Source organism: Dryobates pubescens, chromosome 16 (assembly GCF_014839835.1).
Source record: "Dryobates pubescens isolate bDryPub1 chromosome 16, bDryPub1.pri, whole genome shotgun sequence".
Lineage (NCBI taxonomy): Eukaryota > Metazoa > Chordata > Aves > Piciformes > Picidae > Dryobates > Dryobates pubescens.
In genome coordinates this window covers 19,520,752-19,548,013 of record NC_071627.1, presented here as the reverse complement: position 1 = coordinate 19,548,013, position 27,262 = coordinate 19,520,752, and the positions used below count along the sequence as shown (strand labels likewise).

The following is a 27,262-nucleotide window of genomic DNA, read 5'->3' as shown; positions in this document are numbered from 1 at the left end:
ATGTCCTGGGACACAACCATTCTCGACTCAGCCATGAATAACTGTGTGCTCCTGGAGGAACTGCTGATCAAAAAATCCCAGCAAAAGAGAAGGACTTCACCCTCCAACTTCAAAGTGCGCTTCTTTGTCTTAACCAAATCCAAACTGGCTTACTATGAACATCGCCATGGGGTACGTCAGCCATCTTCTCTTTCTTAACAGAGCAATGGAGGGAAGGGTGAAGTTTGCTAAGAGAAGGAAAGGATGCTAATGGAAGGAGGGGTGAAGTTTACTAAGAGAAGGGAAGGATGCTAATGGAAAGAAGGGTAAAGTTTGCTAAGGGAAGGATGCTAATGGAAGGAAGGGTGAAGTTTGCTAAGGGAAGGATGCTAATGGAGGGAAGGGTGCCCTGTGTTGAATTTTATTTGCTTAACTTCTCTGGACCATGCTGTAGTTATATCTGCTGAAAGTTGCAAAGTGGCCACATGGGTCATTTAAAGCTTCTGATCAGTGAGCATTTGGTGTGCATGGAGGAAAAAGATTGTGTTGCTATTATATAGAATGGATCTGGTTTTGTTGTAGGCATTCAGCACGGGCTGGTGTAACCAGTCTGGGTAACAGATGTGTGAGTGTATGCCTGGCAGCTCACATGTACAGGGGTGAGCTGGAGTGCTGTACTGAGAAGATCACAAGTGTACACTAATTACATCTGCAAAGAAAGTCATCCACAGATCTCCAGCCTCTCATTCTTTTCTTCAGAGCAGCAGTGTGGTGGCTGGTAGGAGACCAGTCATATTTTTTAATTAGCTCATCTGCCATGAGTAACAGGTCTAGTCTTCAGAGTTAACTTCAGAAGAGATCTGATGATGAGATCCATGCTCAGACTTGGCATTGTATCCCTAAGGTTACATTTCTTAGATTTGCTAAATATGAAAAAAAAATGGAAGTCATTCTGCACTCCCCATTGTGCTAAGTGTTCTGGTGAAGCATGGATTATTTCCCTCTTCTATTTAGCTGGATGTTTGCTGAGCCTCATTACGACTGTAAATAATATTGCTTGTTTTCCAACAGTCACTGAACATGCTGTTAATCCATTATGTTTAGGCACTGTTACTGGGGATCATGTTGCCTTGCTGTTCAGCAGTGGTGACTTCAGACCATCTGATCTCGCTCACTTGCAGAAAATTAAGTTAAAATTGAACCCAACACAAAAATCAAAGTATGATGTGCCCTCGAATCATAACACAATTGAGGTTAGATATCAGCTTTAGGGGTTAATAGTCATTTTCACTTCCAAGTTACTGCTCTCAAATATGACCCAACCTAATGCTTTTCTTGCTTTTATTTTATGGTCCATGTTTTCCTTACCTCCATATTTAAACAGGGAAATATTTATTGCTGCATACTGTGCATGCATTTGCTTTGACATTCTCCTCAAACTGCTTTCAGATGCCATTATTTTAAGATTTGTAATTCCATTATAATTGTCCCAGTTAAATGTTCTGGGTAAAATGTTCAAAAGTATTTAAATTGTTCTACTGTGTCGGTTTCCAGATATTTACACATCATTTTCTTTGGTTCTTTTTGTGTCTTGGTGGACTTGAGATGAATTCAGCATGCACTCTGCCTACATACTCCTGCTGATTTGCAGTAGGTGTCTCTCAGCATCTCTAGGCACTGAAATAGTTTGGAAAATCTGACTCAGTGACTTTCACTGGGGCATAGATTTCACGTGCTATACGAGTGCCTTTGGAAATTTTATCCCCTGGACTTCCTAAAGGTCAGTTAGGCCAGATGGGAGTTTGGTATATTGGCTGCCTTACGTCATTTAGGAAAGATGTTGAGTTGCTCGAACATGTCCAGAGAAGGGCAACAAAGCTGGGGAGTGTTTTGGAGCACAAGCTCTATGAGGAGAGGCTGAGGGAGCTGGGGTTGCTTAGCCTGGAGAGGAAGAGGCTCAGAGGAGACTTTATTGCTGTCTACCACTACCTGAAAGGAGGTTGTAGCCAGGTGGCAGCTGGTCTCTTCTCCCAGGCAACCAGCACCAGAACAAGAGGACACAGTCTCAAGCTATGCCAGGGGAGGTTTAAGCTGGATGTTAGGAAGAAATTCTTCACAGAAAGAGAGATTGGCCATTGGATTGGGCTACCCAGGGAGGTGGTGGAGTCACCATCACTGGAGGTTTTTAAGAGGAGACTGGATGAGGCACTTAGTGCCATGGTTTAGTTGATTAGATGGTGTTGGGTGATAGGTTGGACTCGATGATCTCAAAGGTCTTTTCCAACCTGGTTAATTCTGTATCCTGTATTCTGTATATTATCAGTTACAAACATGTACACATATTTAGGCTGGATATTAGGAAATATTTCTTCACTGAAAGGGTTATAAAACATTGGAATAGTCTGCCCATAGCAGTGATGGTGTCACCATCACTGGAGGTGTTTAAGCAGCATGTGAATCTGGTGCTTAGTTACATGGTTTAATGGTGACCTTGCAGTGCTGGGTTGAAGGCTGGACCTTGAAGATCTTGAAGATCTCTTCCAACCAAAGACATTCTGTGATTCTGTGATACACAAGTACACATAAACACTCATGTACCTTTAGGCTCTTACACACATTTTAGGGATAATGGCTATATCATAGAATCATAGAATCAATAGAATAGAATCATAGAATCAAAGGTGGAAAAGACCTCAAAGATCATCAAGTCCAACCTGTCACCCAAGACCTCATGACTACTAAACCATGGCACCAAGTGCCATGTCCAATCCCCTCTTGAATGATAGGGCTGGTTTTCCATGAAATGTTTTTTTTTTTTCTGATACAAATTGTTAAAATCAAGTTGTTACATGAACAGAACAAAATGGGGAGAAAAGAGTTTGCCCTATGAAATGCTTCCAGAACTGATCCTCAGCCTCTTCAGTAATCTTCCCTAAAATCAGACCATCCTGGTGTGACCTCTGCATAGTCACATCATCGCTGTTAAGGACAGGAAGGTTAGGGCAGCTTGTGCAAGCACCATCTTGTTTTGTGCTGAGAACAGAGTGAACCCCCAGCAACTGAGTTCAGAGGCAGTGATGGGGGAGTTACAGTACCTGCCTGACACATGGGCTGTACCTGTCCCTGTGTGTGAACTGGAACCAGAGGGCATGAGCCTGTGTTGGATTCAGTGGTGTATAGTCTTCATTCTCTAGTGCAGGACCTGGCACAGGTTTGGCTGTGCTCTGCAGAGGCTTACCAGACAACCTGTGGGGCTGGCAGGGGTTAGCACAGGTCATCACCTTTGCCAGCAGGCAGTTTGCTTGTGGTCTCCCTGCTCTGGAGGCTTAGGGCAAAGCGGTAAGGACATTGCTGTTCTCCGCTGGCCGCAGTGATGGAGAGTATCCCTAGGCATGCATAGAGTGCACTGCACAAATGGGGCCAGCAACTGCCTTGCCTTTTAAATTATACCTTTCTCAATAGAAATCTCTGTGGATGTTTGCTCTAAGAGTTTTCAGAGAGTTTCTTTAAGAATTTGTTACCAAGTGGTCCAGCAGCTTTGTGTATTCGGAGTTCAGTGCTGTACAGTACACACTTCTCTGGTCCCCAGTCAGTGACAACAGCCTATGCATAAAGTCAGGTAAAACAATTAGCAAACTGCTTAATGGTTTGAGAAGTCTCACTGATTTCAGCTGGGTGGCTTAAAGTCAAACATACACTCATGTGTTAAGCCCAGGTTTATGTTTTGCCTGTGTTTAAGAGAGTTTAGCACCCAGTCCCTTTCTCTGCATTTTGATGATGTGGGTATAAAAACATCATAGAATCATAGAATCAACCAGGTTGGAAAAGACCTCAGAGATCATCAAGTCCAGCCTGTTACCTAATACCTAACACCTCATGACAACTGAACCATGGCTTTGAGTGCCACATCCAATCCTTTTTTGGATGTTTAAATGTTTCTTATAGCAGTTCAAAGCAAGGAAATAAACAGGTCAAGGGGATACAAGGATGATTCTGTGAATTCTACCAAAACCTATCCAGACAACCAACATCATAAAGGCAAATTTTTGCAGTCAGTGTAACAGCATTTTCATCATCACAGCCACAGCTAGACAGAAAGCGCTGTTCTCCTCAGGGGCCAAGCACGCAGTCGTTGTTAATGTTAATGAAAGATATTTACATATCACGTTAGGAGAATGAGCCCCCAATAACTGACAACAATAAGAAGCTGTGTTTTCTAGCATTCATTACTCAGTGCACAATGCAGGGCTGTCTTAACATAAAGCCCTGATAACAGGCACATGTATTCAGCCCCCGTCTGTACTAAAATACATCAGAAGTGCCTTTATTGTAACATGCTAATCACTTCCACGGGCAAAAATTCTTCATTTCCAGCATCTGATTTTATAGCTACTGTACATGTGAATAAAGGAGCACATGGGAATAATCACTTTAACTGTTTCAATGAACTTGATCCTCACCAGGATAACTGATAATGCAGACACTATGTGATACTCTCAGGGTGCCAGTACACTTACAGTACCACAGAAGAAGCAGACAAGTGGATCCCTGTGGAGAGATGTCTAGGACAGAGGTTCAAACATCCTTACTTAGACTTGCCAAAACCACTTCAACTGGTGAATTACCCATATCCCATCCACCTAACCGCTTACAGCGGTTGGTAAATCCTTCAGGTCATCAGATAGGAGAGCGAAGACAGAGAGTTTAGTGTTTCAGTCACTAAGTAGAGGTTCTTACACAATCTTCAGCCTATCACATTCCTACCTGGGGACAGCAAGAAACAAGCATTTCTCCCTGTATTTCAAGCTGACTGGAGTCTAAAAGTGGCACAGATGTCTGAGGCTGATGCCACGCTTAGTGAATAGGCCACTGTCTTCAAGGCTGGTATCCTACTAATGAGGTGGCTTTACCATTACATGATCTCTGCATCAGAGCTGCTCATCTTGGCACGGCTCAGACTTGCAGAGTACTTGGGGCTGTGTGTATCAACTACAGAGAAGTGCTCCATGTCAGTATGCCACAGTCTTCCCTCTTCATACAGGTCTTCCCATACAGGTCTTCTGAGGAGTTACCAGGGCTAGGAAGTTACACCTAACACCTGGGAAGTGCAGGCACATAAATGTCTTTAAGTTTTGTATCTTTGTGCACTTGTGGGCTATTGCTAGTCCAGCTTATAAAGGCAGGAATGAAAGGCACAGATGGAAAAGGACTGGGTCCCCTTGTTATTTACATCAGCACTATTCTTCCTGCACTGGTCAGATGCTCAAGAGGTCACGTAGCATGAGTCAGCCTTGTCCTGGGCTCTTTCATTCAGATCTTTCATATTCAGATATATTCAGATATAAAGATGGCACTTCAGTGTGTCTTGAAATTTGCTTTCAGTCTCTTGTTACAGGAGAACAAAGGAATAAATTTGGCTGAAAAGCCTTTTATCAGCCTCCTAAAAAATACTTCAGCTGCTTCTGTTGCATTATCTACATGTTGAGTTACTCCTAACAGCCCAGCTACCCACAGTAACAAAAGCAACACTTTGTTCCTCGTCCAACAGTCAATTTTACCTTGATGATTCTACACAGTATCTGACTTCAAAAGACTTGGTTTTTCCCCCAAAACTCTGTTGCAAACAGATTAAGATTTTTCTTCTGAACATCTCCACTTTGATGTTCCTGTTAATTAGAGTGACCATTCCTACCATTTCCCATTGTTTTGTGCATTCTGAATTCCTTCACATCCCTGAAGTTATAATCCTTGTCTAAAGTGAATTTAATGCTGGTTTTAAAGACAACCTTCCAAATAAATACTTATCTGATTAGATACTTCATAACCTCCTACCAAAGGAAAAATGTCCAGCTGCAACTGGGGAGCAAATGGACCTTGTGGTGGGAGGAAGGACTCCATACCCAATGGGAGACACAGTGAGGTTAGAGAGGAGACCACACTACTCTCTGATATAAGGTGCCTGGCTGGGCTGGGAGAAGCAGACAGCATTTTAAAGAGATGATGCACAGGTGATAGAGATGAGCTACAGGGGGGTAGGGAGGTGAAAACAAACACCCTGTGACTTTGGGCAGAGAAATCCCAGCTGTGGTGTGGAGAGCCCTTGGTGTGAGCACTGCTGAGGAGTTTGGGACTGCATGAGTCTGAATTACTTCAGCAGCACAAAAGAAGCAAGACACCCATTCTTATACAGCTTTTGAACCAAGCTGGCTTTATGAAACATGTCGTGCTGCCTTTCTGCCTGCCAGACAATGCTGCCTGCTCTCCCATCTTCCTTGAAATTAGGCTCTGCCCATCCCTGCCTTACCTCTTACTAGTATTTGGGCTCTCTCCCTTCCCTGCTTTCAGAACTGGTACTACTATTTTTTTTATTTACTTATTTTTTGCCAGAACCCTTTGGTAAATGCAGTGAGGTTCAGCAAAGCCTGTAAGCATCCACCATGGGACTTTCAGCCTAAATAGTTTGGTACAGAGCATTTGATGAATGAGCTTCACAAATAGCAACAACAGCAAAGTGCTAGCCAGAAAGCAGCGAATTTCTCAGATTGCACAACTCCATATCTTACAAGATCTTAGACATCCACAGAGCCTGAGGGTGCAGAGGCACGGTCAGGAAGTGTGCTCAAAAGCAGATCTGTGTGACCTGCAGCGACTGCTGACAGCTTGCTGCATACTTCCCATGGTCTCCACGTAAGGTCCCTTCCCCTGCTGCAGACCATGGGCAGGTGAAAAGCTGTTTATTTTCTTGAGTGGCCATGCTGCCATGATTTGGGTGAGTATCAGAGTTGGTGGTTGTGTAGTCCCAGCACATGGCAGATGCCAGGTGGCTCCTTCCCCAAGCATGCACAGTGAGATGCCGTCTTGTGTTTTAGGGAAGGGCTATCTGAATTATCTCATAGTCAATTGTCCTAGTGTTTAAGGCAAATAAGGACCATTGTGGTCCTCTAGTTTATGCAGCAGACACAAAGTAAAGGATTAATCAATGAAGGAGCTGCTGAAGCTGTGTGACAAGAGGAGGTGAGACACCAGAGTTGAAGACAGTAATGAGTTGGGCTTGTGATGCAGCTGGTTCCATTCAGAGCTGTTAGTTCTCCTTCCCAGAACTGTCAATATTGCAGATAATGGATCAAAAGAAATAAACCAGGACAGAGGGATCAGCAGCACACTGTACTTCTCATGGGACAGCAGCATGCCTTGGTTATCTTTCCACACACATTACACAATAAGACCACTGATGATTTTTCTGACCAACCAGCTAAAACATCTACTTTATCATACTCTGGGCAGACTGACAACAACAAATGGAGATCTGTCAGCATGTTTTGGCTCACCCTCTTAAGAACAAGTCTCTGAGGTTTTTTGGAGAGCATTTTCTTAAGAGGCTTTTCCTCTCCGCTCCCTTCCAAATGGCCCAGTTGCTTTTGTTGGATTAAAGTGCAGTCAGACATCTCAAAAGCAGGGATAGGTTTAGCTTCCAGCCCAGTTTCTGGGTAATGCCTGGTTTGTGAGTAGTCATTCCAGTTTTTTCTGCTGCTGTGGGTCTGTAATTGCCTTGTATCAGCAAAGTCCCATCTGCTGAGGATCTGCTGGGCAAGGCACTGGCTGAGAGATGCACCCTGACATTGCACTGAGAGATTAAGGGGAGCTATTGCTGAAATTACATCATTGGGTCATGAGAGCTGTGGGATCACTGCACAAAGCTCCTTGAGAAGTCTGTACCTTCTCTTCCAGCAGAGTCCAGAGTGGCATCAACAAAAACCAGTCTGCCATAAAAGGACAAAATGTGACTGGCACAGCATTGCTTCCTAAAGCCTCAGAGGAGGAGTGCATGTGGTTAAGCCTTTAGACATCCAAGGAATAAGAAGGATGGTTCAATGCTAGCAAAATTGAAGGTTCTTATAGGAAATAAATGTCTTTGCATCTCTTCAAAAGGGTAGAAGTCCCAGGGGCAGAAGAGATGATAGAGGAGATTGTGGAGAAGAGACAGAGGAAGCCAAGTCTGGAAGAAAGATGTGAATAGATAATAATTAAAGAAAATACACAGTGGAAATGGGGTGCGGTGAAACCTTCTGAGACTTGGCAATACTCTTGATAGTTAATTGGTATTTACATATAGGAGTGCTTTACAGCCTTGGGTTTACTGATACAAAAAAATCCCACTCCACACCATAGTGCTACACAGGCAGATGTCTACAGGAGACAGTCCTGGCAGTAAATCCAGAGGCACTGGTTAAACTGCAAGCAAATACAAGTACAAAACCCAAATACACCAGCAAAGTCCAGCAAGAGTCAATGTGAGACCACACTGTCATAATTTCCCTCTTTACTTAGGTCCAAGTATGCAAAGGCAAAATAGCCATTTGTGCAAGAATGAGGTTCGAGGAGCCTGGGGCCCTCTCTGTTGAGGCTGTTTGACACAACACTGTGGCAAACCTCATCCCATCTCCAGTGGCATCAGCTGCTTCCCTTGTTCAGGCTAAATTTAATGATGAAAGGTAGCAGTGGAGCAGCATGGGGGTCAGCACAGTGGTGGGGACAGCCACTGCCAGAGGGGCAGATCTGTAGAGACAGGGTGGCATATGCAGCAAGGGGCAAGAAGGGAGCTGGAGAGTGAAGGACACAAAGGTTGGCCAGAATGAGGGAGGGTGAGAACTTGCTGTGTCTCCGAGTGATAACCCATGAGAGTTACAATGCTGTTACTTTCCTGTTGTCAGTTGCCTGTGTTTCAAAAACAGAAGCTTTTACAGTGTTTGGGGGGGTGGTTCTTAAGTCTTGCCAATTTCTGTCATGCTGTTGCAAAGCTGAGCTGGGGGACAGTGAATGTCTAATCCCAACTGAAAACAAATCAAAACAGGAAACCAGTTTGCCTCCGAAGAGGCTATGAATCCTTCAGAAGTGTGCACCAGATACTGAGCCTCAGCTCAGCTCCTCCCTGCCCTGTGCCAGCATCTGCCTCACCCTGCTCTTGCAAAAGCTGAGTGTCACAGGCTGAGGAGCTGCAGGGTGAGGGCTCAGTAGGAAAGAGGGTACGCCAAGGTAGCCAGGACACTTGGATGCCTGTCCTTTTCTTACCCTTTCCTAACTACCCTTTCCTAACTAACTGTTTCCTAGCTATCTGGTATATGATGAATAATAACACAGCAGAAGCTGCCAGAGAAAAACTTGTCAGCAGTTTTTTGAGCATATTATTTGTTTCAAAATTTCCTGTTGTTTTTTCTCCTTAGCTAAAACCCCAATACACAACAAAACCAGAAAAGTGTTTTGTTCCCTGGAAAATAGAAATGGGTAGCTTCAGATTGGATGTTAGGAAGAAGTTTTTCACCATGAAGATGGGGAGACACTGGAACAGGATGCCCAGGGAGGTGGTAGAAGCCCCATCCCTGGAAGTTTTTAAGGCCAGGCTGGATGTGGCCCTGAGCAACCTGATCTAGTGTGAGGTGCCCCTGCTCATGGCAGGGGGATTGGAACTAGGTGATCCTTGAGGTCCCTTCCAACCCTAACAATTCTATGATTCCATAAAATAGATGCAGTACAAATGTTACAGTTGAGATGAAATGCAAAGTTTTCAAATCCTCTGTACCCAAATTTCCCCTCTTTAATAAAATGTTTGTTGTTTCATAGCTTTTCAGTATGAAAGAGGAGAGTTAGTTAACTGAACACTTCATGAAAAATAATTCTGATTAGTTAAAGTGATTGCCCATTGGAATGGGCTGCCTGGGGAGGTGGTGGAGTCACCATCGTTGGAGGTGTTCAGGAGGAGACTTGATGGGGTGCTTGGTGCCATGGTTTAGTTGATTAGGTGGATTGGATTGGTTGATAGGTTGGACACTATGATCTTGAAGGTCTCTTCCAACCTGGTCTATTCTATTCAATTCTAGCTTTTAATTTTGCTGGAAGATAAAAATAGAACCTGAATTACAGAATCACAGAATTTTTGAGGCTGGAAAAGACCTCTGAGGTCATCAAGCCCAGCCTATGACCTAACACCACAACAGCTAAACCATGCCACCAAGTGCCACATCCAATCTTTTCTTAAAGACCTCCAGTGATGGCAACTCCACCACCTCCCTGGGCAGTCCATTCCAGTGCCTAATCAAAGGTTTTGATTGCTTCACTAAGAATCTATGTGCTTAGCTGAAATATATGTCTGTGTATATATGTGTGTATGTGCAGTCTGTATCGAGGTGCCTTGTATGAGAATGATTTGTTATGCTTTTCAGTGTCTTACATAATTTGCTTCTGCTCCATTAAAATGAAATCTCCTCTGGACATGACAGCCTTCTCTAATTTTTCACTCAATCCACAATCATTAGTATTAACCAAGGGCTTTTCTCTGTCTTTTAGAAAAAAAGGACTTTGAAGGGTTCTGTGGAGCTTTCCAGAATTAAATGTGTGGAAATTGTGAAAAGTGATATCATCATTCCCTGTCAGTATAAATACCCTTTCCAGGTGAGTCTGTCTGTTGAACATACTGATAGAGGTATCACTTCATTTGGTATTTCAATACAATTCTCCCTCACAGTGCAGCCATTCATGAACCAAACATGGGAATGAATAGCAACAAAGGAAGAAACAGCAGATCAAGGTGTGAAATGAACTGGAGAATCAGAACCTGAGCATTATTGCAAGATTCATAAACTCTTAATGCCCGTTGGTTTTAAATTGGAAAGGACCATTAGATCTTCTATCACATTTAACACAACACTCAGCTATCCCACTAACTCAGGTTCAGAGAAAGCTTGTCTTTCACTCAGGGAACACCCAGGGTTTTGGCCAATTTACCTGTGTGGTGTTGAAACTAAATGCATTCAGTGGCCCTCATATCAGAAACTGGTGAATGAGACAGCTCCAGGCAAGAACAGAGAGGGCTTTCACTGTTGAGATGGCTTAATGAACAAGAGGTGGACAGTGCTAGCTCTTGGATGAGGAACAAGTCATCTAGTGTTAATTATTAACACATATGAGACACATTTACATTGCCATGTAAACAGACATGCCACAGAATATTTGCTGCTACTGCAACACAAATTCCCAGCATGGTATCTTATTCCCTGTGATGCCATTTATCAGAATATGATCATATTGTTGATGGTATTTTTCTTTAACATTATGATGTATGGTTTTCAGTGAATGCAGGGCTATCTCTGTGCATAGATGGCTTTAAAAGAGTGAATTGTCTGGGCTCAGATTTGCAGGTAAAAGCTAATAATTGTGAGCCATGAACACAATAAATGTTGAAAAGATGGGTAACTTTATAAAAAGTCAAAAGCATGGAGCAAGATTTCCTTTTTCTTTCTTTAGATTTTGTCATTCTTGTTGTCTCAAAGCCAGCATCATTTTGCAGGCTTGGCTTGGTGCTGTCATTCTGACAAATGATGAAGGAGCTTGTAGAGTTCTCTGTAAATCTTCGTTTGAGGCAGTAAAAGTACATGCCTACCATGCTCTCTGTTGCCTTGCAAACATCAGAAGGGAGAGGAAATCATTTCCCCAACTAGGTAGGTCAGGAAACCCTCCCTCCAGCTTGTGGTGTTCCTCAGCCAAGATCATAAAAATTGACCTAGAATATTAGAAAATGTTGCTCTATTGCGATCTTGTTTACAGGCATTTGGCTGCAAATGGCTCTTGATGAGCAGCCTGACAGGAAGGCTGTTGACTGGGGCTGGGTAGGAGCCATCTGACTGTAAGAAATCTTGGTGAGGGTTCCTCAACGGCTCTTGAGTGAACTTGGACTAAAGAAGGACAAATGCTTAGATCTGTTTGTTTCCAAATCTGTCTCTCCATATCTCCAGTGCTTGTAAGAACAGCAAAATAAAGTGAAGCCAGTGGCCAGTATTGGTGGACCAGTCCTGATGAGCAGTGCTCTGCTGAGGTCGTGGTAATCCCTCCATCTTGTAGCACATCAGAATTTTATCCCACTGCCTGTTTTGTGGTGTTTTGTGAAATTATGTTGTCTGGATTTTTTAAAAAAACACCTCATCTGCACTCAGCTGTAAATCTTTTGTGGAACCACCAGTGGCTTTTTGGTTTTGGGTGGCTCCTCTGGCAAATGAGCCCCTTGCAGAAAGGCATGAAATGAGCGGGTGTGTGCAGTTGTGCATGCTCGTGGCTACCTCTTTTGGAGATCTGCTCACTGTATACTTCAGAATTTGCCTTGGATTGTCAGAACATTATACAGACATAACAATAATAACAACAGGAGTGGCTTTAAGTAAGTGGGAATTATTCCTCCCCTCTTTCTGTTTTTTTGGAAAAGAGGTTATAATTTGTCTTTCCATAGCATGCAAAGCAACTGAGTCACATGGATGGCTGGTTGTGCCTGCGAGGGCTTCAGGCCAAGAGATAGCAAATGTTTCCTGTTCTTTAAACACTAATCAACACTGCCTCATCTATGCCCCTGGAGAACCTTTAAAAACCAGCTGCTCTCTCATAGAAACCTCTGTTTAAAAGACACTGGTCAAATATTTCAAAGCATCACAGAATCACCAAGGTTGGAAGAGACCTCAAAGATCATCAAGTCCAACCTGTCACCACAGACCTCGTGACTAAACCATGGCACCTAGTGCCACGTCCAATCCCCTCTTGAACACCTCCAGGGATGGTGACTCCACCACCTCCCTGGGCAGCACATTCCAATGGCTAATGACTCTCTCTGTGAAGAACTGTCTCCTCACCTCATCTGTGCATCAAAGAGGCCAGGTCCCACCTGGAATTAAATTTCAAAGATAAATACTGGAAAAGAAATATAGATTATGTGTTACACCAAACTTTGGGCCTGAATGTAGGCATCTGATTCAATTTCTGAGCAATTTTGTTTCTGGAGCTCTTCACACATGTTCTTTACTTCTTTTCCTTCTTTTGTTCATCATAAAGGCCATACAGCATCTTGCCTCCTCGATGTTCATCTACTCCATCTCATTTCCCCCTTCTAATCCTATTGAAAGCTATTCAAAACTTTGAAGAATACTAGTGATGCAAAGAATCTCCAGGGAGTTGCTTGAGATTTATACAGACACAAGAAAAGCTAAATTTGGCTCTTAAATCTTAAGTGAAGGTATCTTACAAGAAGCTGCTAAGAAACAGATGCTGTGTCCCCAGAGAAGCTTTAGAAGCCTAAACTGCAGTCAACAAGTAACAGGCTGAATCCTCTGCAGATTGAAATTGCTACATCTCCATTGATTTCACTGGCATGTCTTAATGGTATAAAGTTGATGGAAAACACTGCTTGTCTAGACTGCTTTCTTGATCAGGGTATCTACCCTCTATTTTCAACCATCATAAGTCTAAGAGATGCTTCAGCACAGTCCCTGTTACTTTGCTTCCCCACATCACCATTTTGCACGCAGCTTGTTGGTACGAGGGCTGCTGCCTCTTTTCTTCAGGGCCCAGGACTGCTTCTAATATCTGTCTCCCTTCTTTACTCCCCAACCCAGATTGTCCACGATAACTACATACTCTATGTGTTTGCACCCAACCGTGAGAGCCGGCAGAGATGGGTCTTTACCCTGAAGGAAGGTAATAAAACCGCTGTGCTCGCCAAATTGTTGCAGCTACTTATGCCAGAGCAGTTTTCTCACAATGCAGAGAAGATGTAATGGAGGAGACTGTATTATATCTAAGCATGAAAAGCGGGAATTGGGAATGAGGCTTTTTGATTGCTTTTAAATTTGGTGGGGGTGTTTTCAGCAGCAGTGGAAATTTTGGACATGGAATGCTTTATTTGCCTCTTTCTAGGAGAAGCTGTTAACATGTTACATAATTTGAGGGTTCTTTTGCTGGAAGAGATGAAGATATTTCCATGGCAAATTTTTTTGATTAAAATAATATTTTCTGCATAGAAGATTTAGCTCTTATTAATATATTTTGTTGTTGTTTTTTTAGAGGTTCATGATTATTAAGTAACATTTTTGTGGGGAGCTTTCATTTCCTCTTCACCTCCTCAATTGTGCTGTGGTTGGCTGCAATGATTCTGAAGTGAAGGCACAATAACCACTACAGGCAGAAATGAAGCAGAATCTAAACACTGGAAAGTTCATGCACTTAGCTCTTGCAACCAGTTATTCACATTCTGCAGTACACCTGCTCCAAGCTTCTACTTTATCACCTGTTTGTGTTCAACATTTTGAGATGGTTCCCTCCCTTGCACAATAAGAACAGGCCAGCAGATTTTTTTTTGCTCCTTTTAGGAACGCTATCATTGCAGAGAGCTTCAAAAAGAACATTTAATTACTCATGCAGACATTGAATACTGGTTTATTGCTGCTCAATGCCAGCTTGTACAGCTCCTTCTGAGCACTAAGCCAAAGCAGTAAGTGTCCATGTCCTACATATATACACACTGTGGAGCTGTGGTCTTTCATGAGAACCATCAGTACATGAGCTCCCAGATTTTTTAATGAGACCTTCCTTCTGTGGTTTTGGTGTTTACCAGTTTAAAGAGAGAGTCCCTTTGACAGGATTCCATTCTCCTGCAGTAGAGAGGTATGGTGTCCATCAGAAGCAGTAAGGCTATTCCTACGGGTCAGTTGTGGCATTCACTCCTTTCAGGAAAAAAAGAAAACATCAATGGAGGAAGCTGATAATATTCACCAGAGCTTGGTTTGACAAGAATAAGAAGCTTCTTTGAACTGCAGATTATTTCCATTCAGTTCTAGATGTCTTTCAGAGCTGATGTGAATGCAAATAAATTCCTTTCCCCCCTCCATTTTCTTTCACATCCTTTTTTTTCCAGAAACCAGAAATAACAACAGTTTGGTTTCAAAGTGTCATCCAGATTTTTGGATAGATGGCAAATGGAGATGCTGTGCTCAGACAGAGAAGATGGCAGCTGGCTGCGTGGAGTATGACCCCAGCAAAAATGGTACAGGATTTGTCCTTCAAAATATTTATTCATAGAATCATAGAATTAACAAGGTTGGAAAAGACCTTGGAGATCATCAAGTCCAACCTGTCACCCAAGACCTCATGGCTACTCGACCATGGCACCAAGTGCCACATCCAATCCCCTCTTGAACACCTCTAGGGATGGGGACTCCACCACCTCCCTGGGCAGCCCATTCCAATGGCTATCAACTCTCTCTGTAAAGAACTTTCTCCTCACCTTGAGCCTAAAGTTCCCCTGGCACAGCTTGAGACCGTGTCCTCTCGTTCTGGTGCTGTTGCCTGGGAGGAGAGACCAACCCCCTCCTGGCTACAACCTCCCATTCCTAGCATAAGTGAGGTATCAAATCTGTCTTGTACAGAACATCATGTTAACTTTCCATCAAAAGACATGTTGCTGGCTTCTTGTGATATTCTGGTTTATCATTTACTGTATATTATGCTCTCTGTTTTGAATTAATATTATCCATGTGTGTGATGCTTGGTGCTGTCTTTGGACTCAGATGGAGAACTAAGAAGTTGATCAGCTGCAGTTGGTCAATAAGCCATGATAACAACTTCCTTCAAACACTTGCTGTGTGTCCTATTTCGTCCTAACCATGTTTTCTCCATGGCTTCAATGGCCAAGCATACTTTTTACTTTGTCTCCTGAAAAATCACATTCAATCACCCAAGACACTTTTACCGTATATCTGAATATTTCCCTAAGCAATCTTTACTCCAGTTTTGAATCCATGCTGTGTTGCTGTGTGGCTGAAATTCTCTTTGTTGGGTGCAGGATGTTGGCATATCTTGCTCTAAAAAACCAAGGCATTCTAGTCACTGGGTTTGTATCACCTTTATTAATTCATTACTTTGATGGGTTCTCCAGTTTTTGCCTAGATGTACTTCAAATTAACTTTCTTTATTTCATTTCAGCCTCAATGAAGCCTCTTCCTCCCACTCCTGAAGATAACCGGGTGAGTGCAATGAGGCAAGCTGAGCTATCCTTAATGTCCTGTGTGTTTAGCTAGCAGAGGTGAATATATCTTCATTAAGGTTCACCACAGTGCAGTGACCTAGAATATTACCTGTGATAATGTTACCTGGGGGTTTCTGTATACCTTTGCCATATTTTTTTTTCATAGGCTATAAACCAGCAGCATCCAAGTAGAGTTAGGTTCAATCCTGCAAAGACAGCTTGGTTTCACAAATACCTTTCCAATGGTGAATGAAGTTTCAACTGTGTTTTTTTTCCCCTGTCTATAGAAAGGGAAACCGGGGAAGTAGGAGGGATATGAGAAGAGCTGCTGTGATGAGAACAGAGAAGTGATTTTACAAACCCACTTGTGGATAGGGCAAAATGTCATTAGCTTATTATTTAATTAGAAAGGAGAAGCTGGGTGGTTGTTAGGGTGAGTGCCTTACTGGAGGGCAGCAGGGAGGCCACAGAGATTTTATCAGTGGAGGCTTTTAAGAGGAGTTTAGGAAACATCTGTGAAGAACAGATCAGACAGAGGTGGTCCTGCTCTAAGAAGGAGTAGAAAACTATTTTCTGTGCAACTACATTTTTCTTTTTCCTATGAAATTCATTGTTTGATGGTGCTGAAAATTCTCATGTTGCCCCCCATAGCTCATTAGACACCCTGGAGCGCTTCTCTAGCTTTGAGGCTTTTGAACCCAGAGTTCTGCCAGAGAAATATCATTGTAGAGAGCATGCCTTTGGGTTTTATGAATATGAATATGATGAGTCATTTTCCTAATTTGTGCAGAAACTGTTGCTGGACCCAAAGGAAGCCATAGTCATGGCCATATACGACTATGAAGCTCAGAATCCACAGGAGCTGACATTACAATGTAATGAGGAATATTATGTGATTGACAGCTCCGAGGAACATTGGTGGCTGATTCAAGATAAGAATGGGTAAGTCCCTTTTCAGCAGCCAATTTGCAAATCACTTCTAAATCAAATTTGTTTTTCCATTAATACATATGCTGGCCTCCAGTATAACTTTTGTGAAGCATCCTCTGATATGCAGGAAAAAAGTGATGGAAGTTTTTTATGGTAACTTTTGATGTTGCTGGTATTCAGGCAGCTAAAGAAAAAGGATCTGAAAACTAATTTAAAACAAAACCAAACTCAAACCAGTCTTTAGCTCAGGCTGATATTCAGAGTATAAAATTTGTGACCATTTTGAAACTCTCCAAGTTTCAAGCTGCAATCAGTTGTTTTCTTCTCCATTAACCCTACTCAACACGTAACAATCAGCATTTTTATCATGCAAAGAGCAGGCAGAGCTTTCAGGGCTGACTCCCACATACACAGAGAAAATCCTGCCTGTTCTCACCATGTTGTGTTTTAACAGGCATGAAGGCTACGTGCCAAGCAGCTACCTGGCGGAAAAATCACCCGAGAATCTGCAAATATATGAGTAAGTTGTGCCTGTGTTTTTCTGGTACCTCCAAGTGCTCTGGGTTTGTTTTAGAAGCCACAAGCCTGAAATGTCCCTACCCCACATAATCTCTTGCTGCTAGTGCTGAGGGCTCGATTCAGAAGCTTTTCAGCACAAGCTTCCCTAGCCTAGAAATGCTGAATTGGAATCTTTTGATGTTTTCAGATGGTACAATAAGAACATCAGCAGAAGCAGAGCAGAAACGCTCCTCAGGGATGAGGTAAACCAGTGTTATATGTGGGGTGGATGGGCAATAATAATTAATTAATGGAAAATGAGGAGAAGCCTGTGAGGGCTGCTTTGTGTAAGAGAGAGCTGAACCTTGGGTTCCTGCTGTGTTGCTGTCCTTGGCTTTTCTTAGTGTGTGATGCAAGATAAAGCACCACTAGCAACCCCCCCTTACCTGCACGGCAGCTGAGCATGGGCAGGGAGCTATGACATCCTCCCTCAAACACACCCAGCAGCTGGGGCTGATGGATAACACTGTTTCAGAACACCATGTCAGTTGAAAACTGTGCTTTTAGCTCATCTTTTCTATCTCTGCAGGTGGCCTGTGGATGCCAGTAGTTTTCTGAAAATCTAACTAATCTTGTGCTGAAATGTTTTGGGTGAAAGCCAAGGGTAGGGGTTTGGGGACTGTTGTTTCAGTTTGCTGAGGGTGTGCACATGAGCACACATCTTTAATTTTTCAGCTGAGCCAGAGTTTTCCAGTGAGGACTACAGTGAAAATAAGAATGCATTCTTGTTCAAACTTTCCACACAAACACAACACCACCTTATTTTCAAATCAGCTCTTGCACTAACAGGAGTCCCAAATTAAGTGTGTTTCTTGGAATTATAGTATTTTATGAAAGTAAAAATGTTTTTCTGTGGGTTTAGAGATTCTCTTAGTTCCTACAAACTCCTTTAGAACATGTCCACACATGGTTTATTGATCTCACTTTTTCCCTTTGGTCCTACCAACACAACTTTTCTGTGGCAGCTACCCCCATATGGCTGCAGGGCTTTCTAGTTCAAAACCTCACAGCCTCCACAGCTCCTCCAGCACTGTGGTCAAGCTCATGAGTGATCTGACCAAGCTTGCTGTTAAGTGAGATGTAAAGGCAAGAGCAGTGCTTAAAGAAAGTCAGGAGTATGCTGTCTCAAATACTCCCCTGCTTGTGCAAGCAACCCCACACAGCCAGTCCTAACAGCTCTCACTTTCCACAATGTAGATGCCTCTACAGCAGCATCTGGAGATGGTGTTTACAGCTTCACTGTGCTAAATATTGTGTACTGCAAATAGGGTACATGTTATGCTGACGCATTTAAGAGACAACCCTGGAAGGCTGAGGAAAGGAGGGAACAAACTAATCAGGCACTTGGTGGCAGATGAAGTATCTGCAAACAAAAATAACAAAATCATAAAATGGTTTGAGTTGGAAGGGACCTTTGAATGTCATCTAGTGACAGTGCAGTGAGTGAGGACATCTCTAGCCAGATCAGGTTGCTCAGAGCCCCATCCAACCTGACCTGCAATGTTTCCAGGGCTGGGGCACCAACCACCTCTCTAGGCAACCTGGGACAGTGTCTCCCCAACCTCATAATGAAAGATTTCTTCCTTATATCTAATCTAATCTAAATCTTCCTTCTTTTAGTTTAAAGCCATCATCCTCTGTCCTGTCACAACAGGCTCTGCTAAAAAGTCTGTCCCCATCTTTCTTATAGACCTCCTTTAAGTACTGAAAGGCCTGTATAAGGTCTTCCCAGTACATTATCAATGTATATCTCAGCACAGTACACCATATCCCATCCAAACTGTGATGTTAAATCTTCTCTGACATCTGATCCCTTAGTGCTTGGCTCTGCCAGATTGTGCCCCATGTTACACTTTAGAATTCAGATGAGCAGTAAACAATTACAGCAAAAGAATATTCAAAAAGGAAAATTGTTCTGTGAGTGCAGAGTGGAGGAGGTCTGCTTTCCTACACATTTATGTTCATATGCTGGATGACTGGGTCACCTCTGAAATGGCAGGATCTTGACCATCTTTTCCCATTTGTGGTACACTGACAAATTATCTTTCATACACTTCCATATGGAATCCTTGGTGTTGAATAAATTTCTCTGCAGCTCCTGTTCTGCAGCTACTCTCTGGATAGAGGCACTCAAAGAGGTTTGCCTTTTCTCCTGGCTGTCCATTTCACTGAACTTGTGTGTAATTAATATCATCAGTGTTTTGTCAGATAAGGTTGGAAGCAATCAATGGGTTCAGAATTTCCAGAGGAGAGGTTAGGAGGGACAGAGAGACACATGCTCATGTACCCACACCCACACATACTCAGCACAAGCAGCGTAAGTCTCATTTCCTCAGGAAACTGAGCTAAAAATACATGGCACCCAAAAGAGACCAGCTGGGTGTACCTGCAGACCCTGGGCAGCCATCAGGGCTGGCTCATGGCTCCTTTTTTTCCTCCATATATAGCACATCCTCACGACTGAGTGCAGACAGGGCTGGAACAAGCAGAGCTTTGCCCCCAGCCTGCTTCTTTTTCTCCATTACGTCTCTAACCAGCTTTCTCTCCTTTGCTCTTCTTACAGGGTAGGGAAGGTGCCTTCATGGTGAGAGATTCCAGACAGCCTGGCGTGTACACAGTCTCTGTTTTCACCAAAGCATTAAGGTACAGCTGAGCTCAGCAGCTTTTCCCATCAATTACATCAATGAAATGGCTTCTATGAGAGTGTGATCTCTGTTGTTTTGGCATTGCACAGAGAGAGCAGAAGGCTCATGAAAATGATAGAGTAAAACACTTCCAAAAAAGGCAGAAGAGTTAGCTGCCATTCACATAGTCTATGAAAGGCTCCACTTCTCCCTGCATCTAAATATATGCCTATAAATAGTCTCTGAGAAATCACTGGCTTTGCAATTTCGATGGAATTGTCCCTCCAGTTGAAGTGTTGGCAGCATCCACATGGGCTGTATGCTGGACTCATCAGAGGTGGGTAATACAAGAGCAGTGAAAGGGTTTCAGTGATGGGGCAGACAGTTTTGTTTCGGAAAGAAGAGGCAGAGAAACTTGGTGCTGAACCTGCTCTTATCAGGAAATCTCAGCCTTTCTAGAGATGAGACCATGTATGAGTGAGTGAGAGGCAGAACTCAGAAGTACCCTGCTTTCATTAGCAATTGCAGCTCATTTCCTGCTTCCACTTGTTCTGCACAGGGAAGGTTCCCCTTTGCCCACTTGCTCCTGTTTGATTTAGTCTCCAAATTCCTGTCCTTATGCTGCAACCTGGTCTCTCAAAGAAGACCTCCTCTTTTTCAGCACGGACAACAATCCTGTTATAAAGCATTATCACATCAATGAGACAACTGACTTTCCCAAGAGGTATTACTTGGCAGAAAAGCACGTGTTTGACTGCATCCCTGAACTCATCAACTATCACCAGCACAATGCAGGAGGTAAGGGAAGGCTGAGGCCAACCAAGGAAGTTGCTGGCTTACCATTCAGCAATGAAGGAAGGCTCCCAAGCCCTCTGTCCTTACCATGAAATGTTAAATGGCATCACCTTTTCTTCCACTTATCCTGGCACTGATCATCTCAGGCCAGCTTACAGCACTTCATCATGATTCTGGCCTTCCTTCCGAAGCTGACTGTGACCAACATGGGTGTCACAACAATATACTATAGAGAGTCCTTTCATTCCTGGGGGCCCATAGAAGTATGTCACCACTGCCAGATCAAACTACCCATTTCAATTATGTTGCAGGGCCTTCTTGCCCAGGAGGTGATATACCCATGGGCTTTGATTTGACACAGTTAGGGACGTGGCTAGGATCCATAACCATGAGAATCACCCAAAGACTCCCATCCCCACAGTCCAAAAGTACCAAGGGGAACCCTGGGCTTCAAATATAGCTTACAAATAAAAGATATAATTTGGAATTTCACCAGAGTTAACAGAGACTCACTGCTCACATTTGATGACAGAATGAAAATGGGAAATGAGCCGAAACTGCTCAGAACAGGCTTCCTTCTAGTGGGCAGGAAACTGCAGTCTGAATAGAGGCTCAGCTGCCCTCAAGTGGAGCTGGGAACTCAGTACAGTAGATCTGCTTCCAGTACCAGACTGCCTTCTAGGGTAGACAGAAACTTTCCCCATGACTGTGGCTGTACCTAGCACTGAGCTCTCCCTCTGTTACTCAGGTCTCGTCACTCGTTTGCGGTACGCGGTGTCCTCCTGGAGAAAAAAGGCCCCAATCACTGCCGGGCTGAGCTATGGTATGGTGCTCTCACATATCCTCACTGATTAGCTGGGTGATCCTGAATATCCCCATGGATACTGATGAATATTCATGTGCCTGTTACCACAATAACTACTTTTCCTGAGATCGTTGCAATGTCCTGTTCACTATATTGTCATTGTTGTCATTACCATTGATAATTGAATGAACTGATCATGCAGTGCCTTGAGGGTGATGAGAACTCCAGGGTCTCAACAAAGTCAAGCATTTAAGACTGAAATGAATACCGAGCAAATGTGATGGGAGTAGGAGCACAGCATAACTTCATAAAAGCTGAGAGCACCCTGAAAGGTGCCTCTGTTTGCATATTGTTGTCTGCAGAATTTTGCTGGCATCATCTCTTGGAGACATCAAAGTAACCTGAAAGCCTGTTGTGCTTGGAAGTGCACAATATACATGGTAGAAACAAACCTTCCTGAGGAACTGGATAGACAAGATACATGGGGGGAGGGGGGCCAGAGAAAAGGGATGTTGTTGTTCCTACTCTTGAACATGACCTGCAGCATGAACTAGCCAAATGAGCTCCCAAAGGTCAGACAGACAATTTGAGGGAGAGCCAGAAAGTCTCACTTTGAATTCTGCCTCATTGTTTAACCCACAAAAGCTTTTTGTTTCACATTTTACTGCTAGATCCTTACTCTTTCTCCCTTACAATCAACAGGAAAATTTGTCATTAAACCTTCTGAGCTCACTAGTGTACAGGAAATTGGCAGTGGTCAGTTTGGGGTAGTCTACCTTGGCTACTGGCAGGAGAAGACTAAAGTAGCCATAAAGACCATTCGTGAAGGAGCAATGTCTGAAGAGGATTTCATTGAGGAGGCTAAAGTCTTAATGTAAGTAATAGATTCACCAAGAAAATGCAACCCTGTAGGGTTCGTAAGACTGGACCAAAATGTTGTGACAGTGTTCAGGAATGTGATTGGGGAATCTAAACTTGGATTATCTACTTGGGTATCTGAATAATAGAGAGAGACCAGTAAGCTCTGGTGGTTACAAGGGAAGGCAAATCAAAGTGCAGGTGCATTACTGTGCTTCTAAGTCTATCAATATCCAGAATCATCTTCCAGATCTCTGCTGTTCTCAAAGACAGGGTTGACTGATGGTGTGTTTTAGAGAGCAGAGAAGTCTTAGTCAAAAACAATTAGATGGAGAATCTCTTAAAATTTGAGGGAAATTTTACTGAAAAAACTCATATTTCTTTCTTGTTATTATTTGTTTTGGTTTTGCTTTGCACAACTGGAAATATTTCTTTTGGGGTTTCAGGACCTTGTGTTTTTTTACACATCTCTCTTTAACACAGAAATAAATGGATTGTAGTTTTTATTTGATTGGCCGATTTTCCTTGAAGAAAAGTCTCTTGGTAACCATTAACCATCAAAATAGGATGATGCTTACTGCTACTTGACATTAGGCTAGGTCTACCTATTTTCTTCTTCCTGCTTTCATAACTGGGCTTTGGAGATTGAAGGGTGCAGCAGGGTGGCAGAGGCAGCTGTATGTAACACACTTGCTGTAAGGATAGAAGGCACTGAGCCTCTTTTCCATCTCCCTCCCTGTCCCACAGGAAGCTGTCTCACCCCAAGCTAGTCCAGCTTTATGGTGTGTGCTTTGAGAACACCCCCCTATGCCTGGTGTTTGAATTCATGGAGAATGGCTGCTTGTCTGACTACCTCAGGAGCCAGAGGGGCAGTTTTTCAAGGGAAACCCTGCTGGGGATGTGCCAAGATGTGTGTGAAGGAATGGCTTATCTGGAACAAAACTCTGTCATCCACAGAGACCTGGTGAGTTGGTCTCACACAGACCTTTTCCCTGCTTCAGACGGGCTTTGTCCTGCACTTTCTCCCATCCTTAATTTCAACTTTCACATTTGCCCTGCCTCTTTATTGACAATGGATCCAGTACCTCTCCTTATTGCAGAAGCAGCACCAATACTTTTAAAAAAAAAAAGAAAAAAAAAAAAGAAAGAAAAAAGAGAACAACAACAAAAAAAGAAAAAAGCATTCCCTGGAGCACTATTAACCTGTTTCCCTTAATTGTGTTTGGGAGTGAAGAAACAAGGCCATGAATTTGGCTTCTTTCTCTGAGTGGACTCTTTTGTTCCTCAAGAGCCCCAGCCCCTACAGTTCCTGGGTACTGACCACTCTTCATGTATAAAACCAGCAAAGATGCCCTAAAGCCCTGCTCTAATATGTGTATAAAAGTGCACTGCTGATAAAATACTTTTAGTTACATGGTGTTCAGTCAAACTGCATCAGGCACTGCTGCTGTTTTGTTAAGGGAGCAAGGACTGTGAGTAGCTGTGGATATTTTAGGATCTTTGCCCTTTCTGGGCAACAAAAGCCTGCAAATCAGACTGATGGCTGAACACATTTCTTGGCAACAGGAACATGCTGGCTGCAAAATGTACTGAAAGCATGAGAACCTGAAGTTTTCACCATCTTTGTATGGTACAACGTCACTTTGATCCTCTTTAGAAGTACTGACTGCTCTGCCAGTAGAAAACCAGTTGAGTGGCTGTGATAGCCTTTCAGCTCTCACCTTTGCACCTTCTTTTCTTGCAGGCTGCTAGGAATTGCCTGGTGGGGGAATCCCATGTGGTCAAAGTGTCTGACTTTGGCATGTCAAGGTAATGGCACTAAGGCTGCACATCCTCCTGTGGGTCTATCATGAGATGGAGTGGATTACCCAGCAGACTCTTTTCTTTTCCAGGATTGTCCTTGATGATCAGTATACCAGCTCCACTGGTACCAAGTTTCCAGTCAAGTGGTCTGCTCCAGAAGTTTTCTCCTACAGCAACTACAGCACCAAATCTGATGTTTGGTCATTTGGTAAGAGCCTCTTGTCAGAAATGATAAAAATTCAACACACACCAGCTCAGGAAACCTAGGGGCTCAGACCTCAAGTAAAATCTTCTAGGCACTACAATCTCTCAGCTCCAAGGATGTCTTGCCTCACTAATGCAAGCCTAAATGATTTAAGTGAAAGAAGGAAAAGGATAGTAAACTCCCTAGCTACCTAAGAGCACTGCAAACACTGCCCATTTAATGTATTATACCTGAACAATGCTTCATAAGATCAAAAAATGAACTCTGTTTCATGCAGGTCTAGCAAGAGTGTCCAAAAAAAACCCCAAAGGTTGGAGAGTCACTAACAAGATTATCTAATGCAAGGAAAGGCATGTAGGCACTGTCTCTCTGCATGTCATTGCTGGGCACTGATGCTTCACTCAGACCCTCTGCCCTCCTAAGTTTGCTCTGCTGGCTCCATTTGCTTTACGCCCATCTGAAAATATTATTTGACTGTTTGCATTTTCCCACCTCATTTCCTGCTCCCCAATGCATTGTTCCATGAGTTGCCTCTGTTCTTTGGTCTCCCTTCTGGACACTGGCAGATAAGAAAACAGTTGTATATTTTTTTTCCCCAAAGTGGTTGGCAGTGGAGATAACAAAGGCTACCCCCCGGCCTCTTGATCCAGCACACTGATGTGTCTGGCCCATCTCCAGCTCACATGCAAATCGTGGTCCTGTAGAATGAATCAGGGCAGTGTGCTGTGCACAGCACACAGTCAATGGGGTGCCACTCAGCCCTGGGCCTAGCAGTAAATAATGCAGGATTATAACCTTTGCTGGTCTGCACTTGTGAATTCTGTGCTCCCCTCTCCCTTTACTGTCTTCTGCTGCGTTGAAGTTGTGCGTTCATGCGGTGGGTTACAGGCAACGCAGTGGGAGCTCCAAGCGCCTTTGCAAACCTGGCGATGTTTCAGAGAGCACCATTCCTCTTTCCAAATCTCCTGGCACGAGGAAGAGGCTTATCAGCACTCACAACATCTTAACAAGGGGCAATGTTTGCCAGTGGAGCTGTCTCTCACACCTCACAGCACAGCAGCAGTGACGTGGGGAGAGATGCTACTTTGATAAGAATGTTCCTCTGCTTCGCAAATCAGAGACTGCCCTGTACACTGCCAGGCAAATGCTTCCAAAAGGGTGCTCAGTTTGATTTACAGTCAAGCCAGGCCTGATGAAGTTGGCTCACTCCAGTTCCAGGCTGAATGAAGTACCGGTGAGCTTTGTTTGCACTGGCCAGTCCTCCTTTGTGCAATGTGCAGACAGCAGTGTTGTACATCTGTCAGACCTGTTATCTCTCCATCCAGTGGGGTTTGCAAAAGACGATTCCTCTGTCATGTCATGGTCTCATGACTGCAAGAAGCTTTCTGCTCTGCTACTCTGCAGTCCATTCATCTCTTCTGCCAGGCCTGAAATCCTGCTGTGCCCAAGAGAACAAAATGGGTGTGAGAAATTCCCAGTGCAGGAAGATGGAAGGTGGCCATGCCCCTGCTGAGGATTTTATTTGCTTCTTTGTGATTTTTCTCATTTGTTTGCTTTAGGAGTGCTGATGTGGGAGGTGTTCAGTGAAGGTAAAATCCCCTATGAGAACCGTACCAATGGAGAAGTGGTGGAAGAAATCAATGCAGGATTTCGGCTCTACAAACCCAAGCTGGCCTCCAAGGCAATTTATGAGGTCATGAGCCACTGCTGGAAGATGGTGAGTATTGTCATGGAAGAACCCTGGCTCTGAAATAAAAGAGCTTTCTTCCCCTTGGTTTTCAGGAGGAGAGAGAGATATACACATCACATGTTAGCACAAAGTAAATCCTTGAGGCAAAGCAATCTGTAGCTTTCATCTGCACTAGCAAGACAACTCTAGGCTCTTTGCCTTTTATTTAAGCTGCTGGTTCTATAGAGTGTGCTAACATCACCAAGAAGTCTGTGTAGTGCACCTAACTCTAGTTCAAGTTTGCTTCCTAAGAAGGCTGTGTTTTGCTAGTGATGGTAAAAGTGACAGTCAACCCATTACAAGGTACTTAGTGTCCACTAGGCAAAATTCACTGCTAGTAGGAAAGAAACATTGCACAGAAGGAAGTTCATTCTTCTGCTGGCACTTTCTCTATAACAATAGATTGTATTTTTGTTAATACTCAGTTTCTTCACAAGGTTTTCCTTCCTAACCCTGCCATTCCCCTCAAGCTGACATTAATGTACTCCCTCTCTCTTCTCTCCCTCCTCAGAGGAAAGATGACCGACCCTCCTTTTCTGTTCTGCTCTATCAGCTGAGTGAAATCTCGGAGTTTGATCTGTAATCATTGCAGCCTCCACTAAGTGAAGCTAACAGAGTCCTGAGAGGGCAGATGGCTGGATTTTCCCTACACAAAGCATTACCAGGAATCCTCTCATCACAGACACTTGCCATATGCCTGGGGAGAAGGAGAGGGCAGAGTCTGGTATTTGCAGACAGACAAGACAGCCCCAGGTCTTTCCAGAGCCTAGACAGACACAGGCTTTGGTTTGGCTAAGAATGTGGTTTGCATCTTGCAAGCAGAAACAGCAACTCAGAAGTCTGGAACCACACAATCCATCAAGTGTATTTCTCCTGAAGATACAGCATCAAAACTAAGAGAGCTGACATTGCTGTTCCAGTTCTGTTCATTTCCAAATGAAGATCTTCCCTGGGGAAAAAACCCCAAAGCTCTCTTTAACTGAGGAGGAGTGTTTAGACACTTCCTTGGCTCTCTAATTCAGAGTGGGCTTGACCTGAAAGCTCTGAGCAGGAATAAGTCTGGAACACATGGGACTATTTCTAATGCTGATATTTTGAGATTGTTTTGTTCTTCCTCTGTATGATTTTCCCTCAAACTGTG

The 27,262-nt window shown here is 43.5% G+C and overlaps 1 protein-coding gene across 2 annotated transcripts; it reads left to right on the top strand.

Annotated features, from left to right (window-relative positions):
* Positions 1-26,704, top strand: ITK (IL2 inducible T cell kinase). 2 transcript variants are annotated; one of them, XM_054168370.1, is made up of 18 exons: positions 34-171; positions 10,321-10,425; positions 13,407-13,488; positions 14,705-14,833; positions 15,772-15,816; positions 15,867-15,871; positions 16,605-16,756; positions 17,199-17,264; positions 17,451-17,505; positions 19,866-19,945; positions 20,588-20,724; positions 21,470-21,544; positions 22,229-22,400; positions 23,132-23,348; positions 24,129-24,193; positions 24,277-24,395; positions 25,952-26,109; positions 26,633-26,704. In XM_054168370.1, exons 1-18 carry the CDS (start codon positions 34-36, stop codon positions 26,702-26,704), a joined length of 1,872 nt encoding a protein of 623 aa, XP_054024345.1. The 2 variants fall into 2 exon arrangements, with proteins under 2 accessions (XP_009902901.2, XP_054024345.1); XM_009904599.2 differs by lacking the exon at positions 15,867-15,871 and having other exon boundaries at positions 1-171; positions 15,772-15,812.
* The last annotated feature ends 558 nt before the right edge of the window (positions 26,705-27,262 follow it).

Bases quoted from the DNA above. Each gene is read 5' to 3' on its own strand.
- ITK (XM_009904599.2), top strand. From the start codon at position 1: ATGTCCTGGGACACAACCATTCTCGACTCAGCCATGAATAACTGTGTG. The intron at 22,401-23,131 runs GTAAGTAATAGA...CCTGTCCCACAG, and splicing joins GAGGAGGCTAAAGTCTTAAT to GAAGCTGTCTCACCCCAAGC. The intron at 23,349-24,128 runs GTGAGTTGGTCT...CTTTTCTTGCAG, and splicing joins CTGTCATCCACAGAGACCTG to GCTGCTAGGAATTGCCTGGT.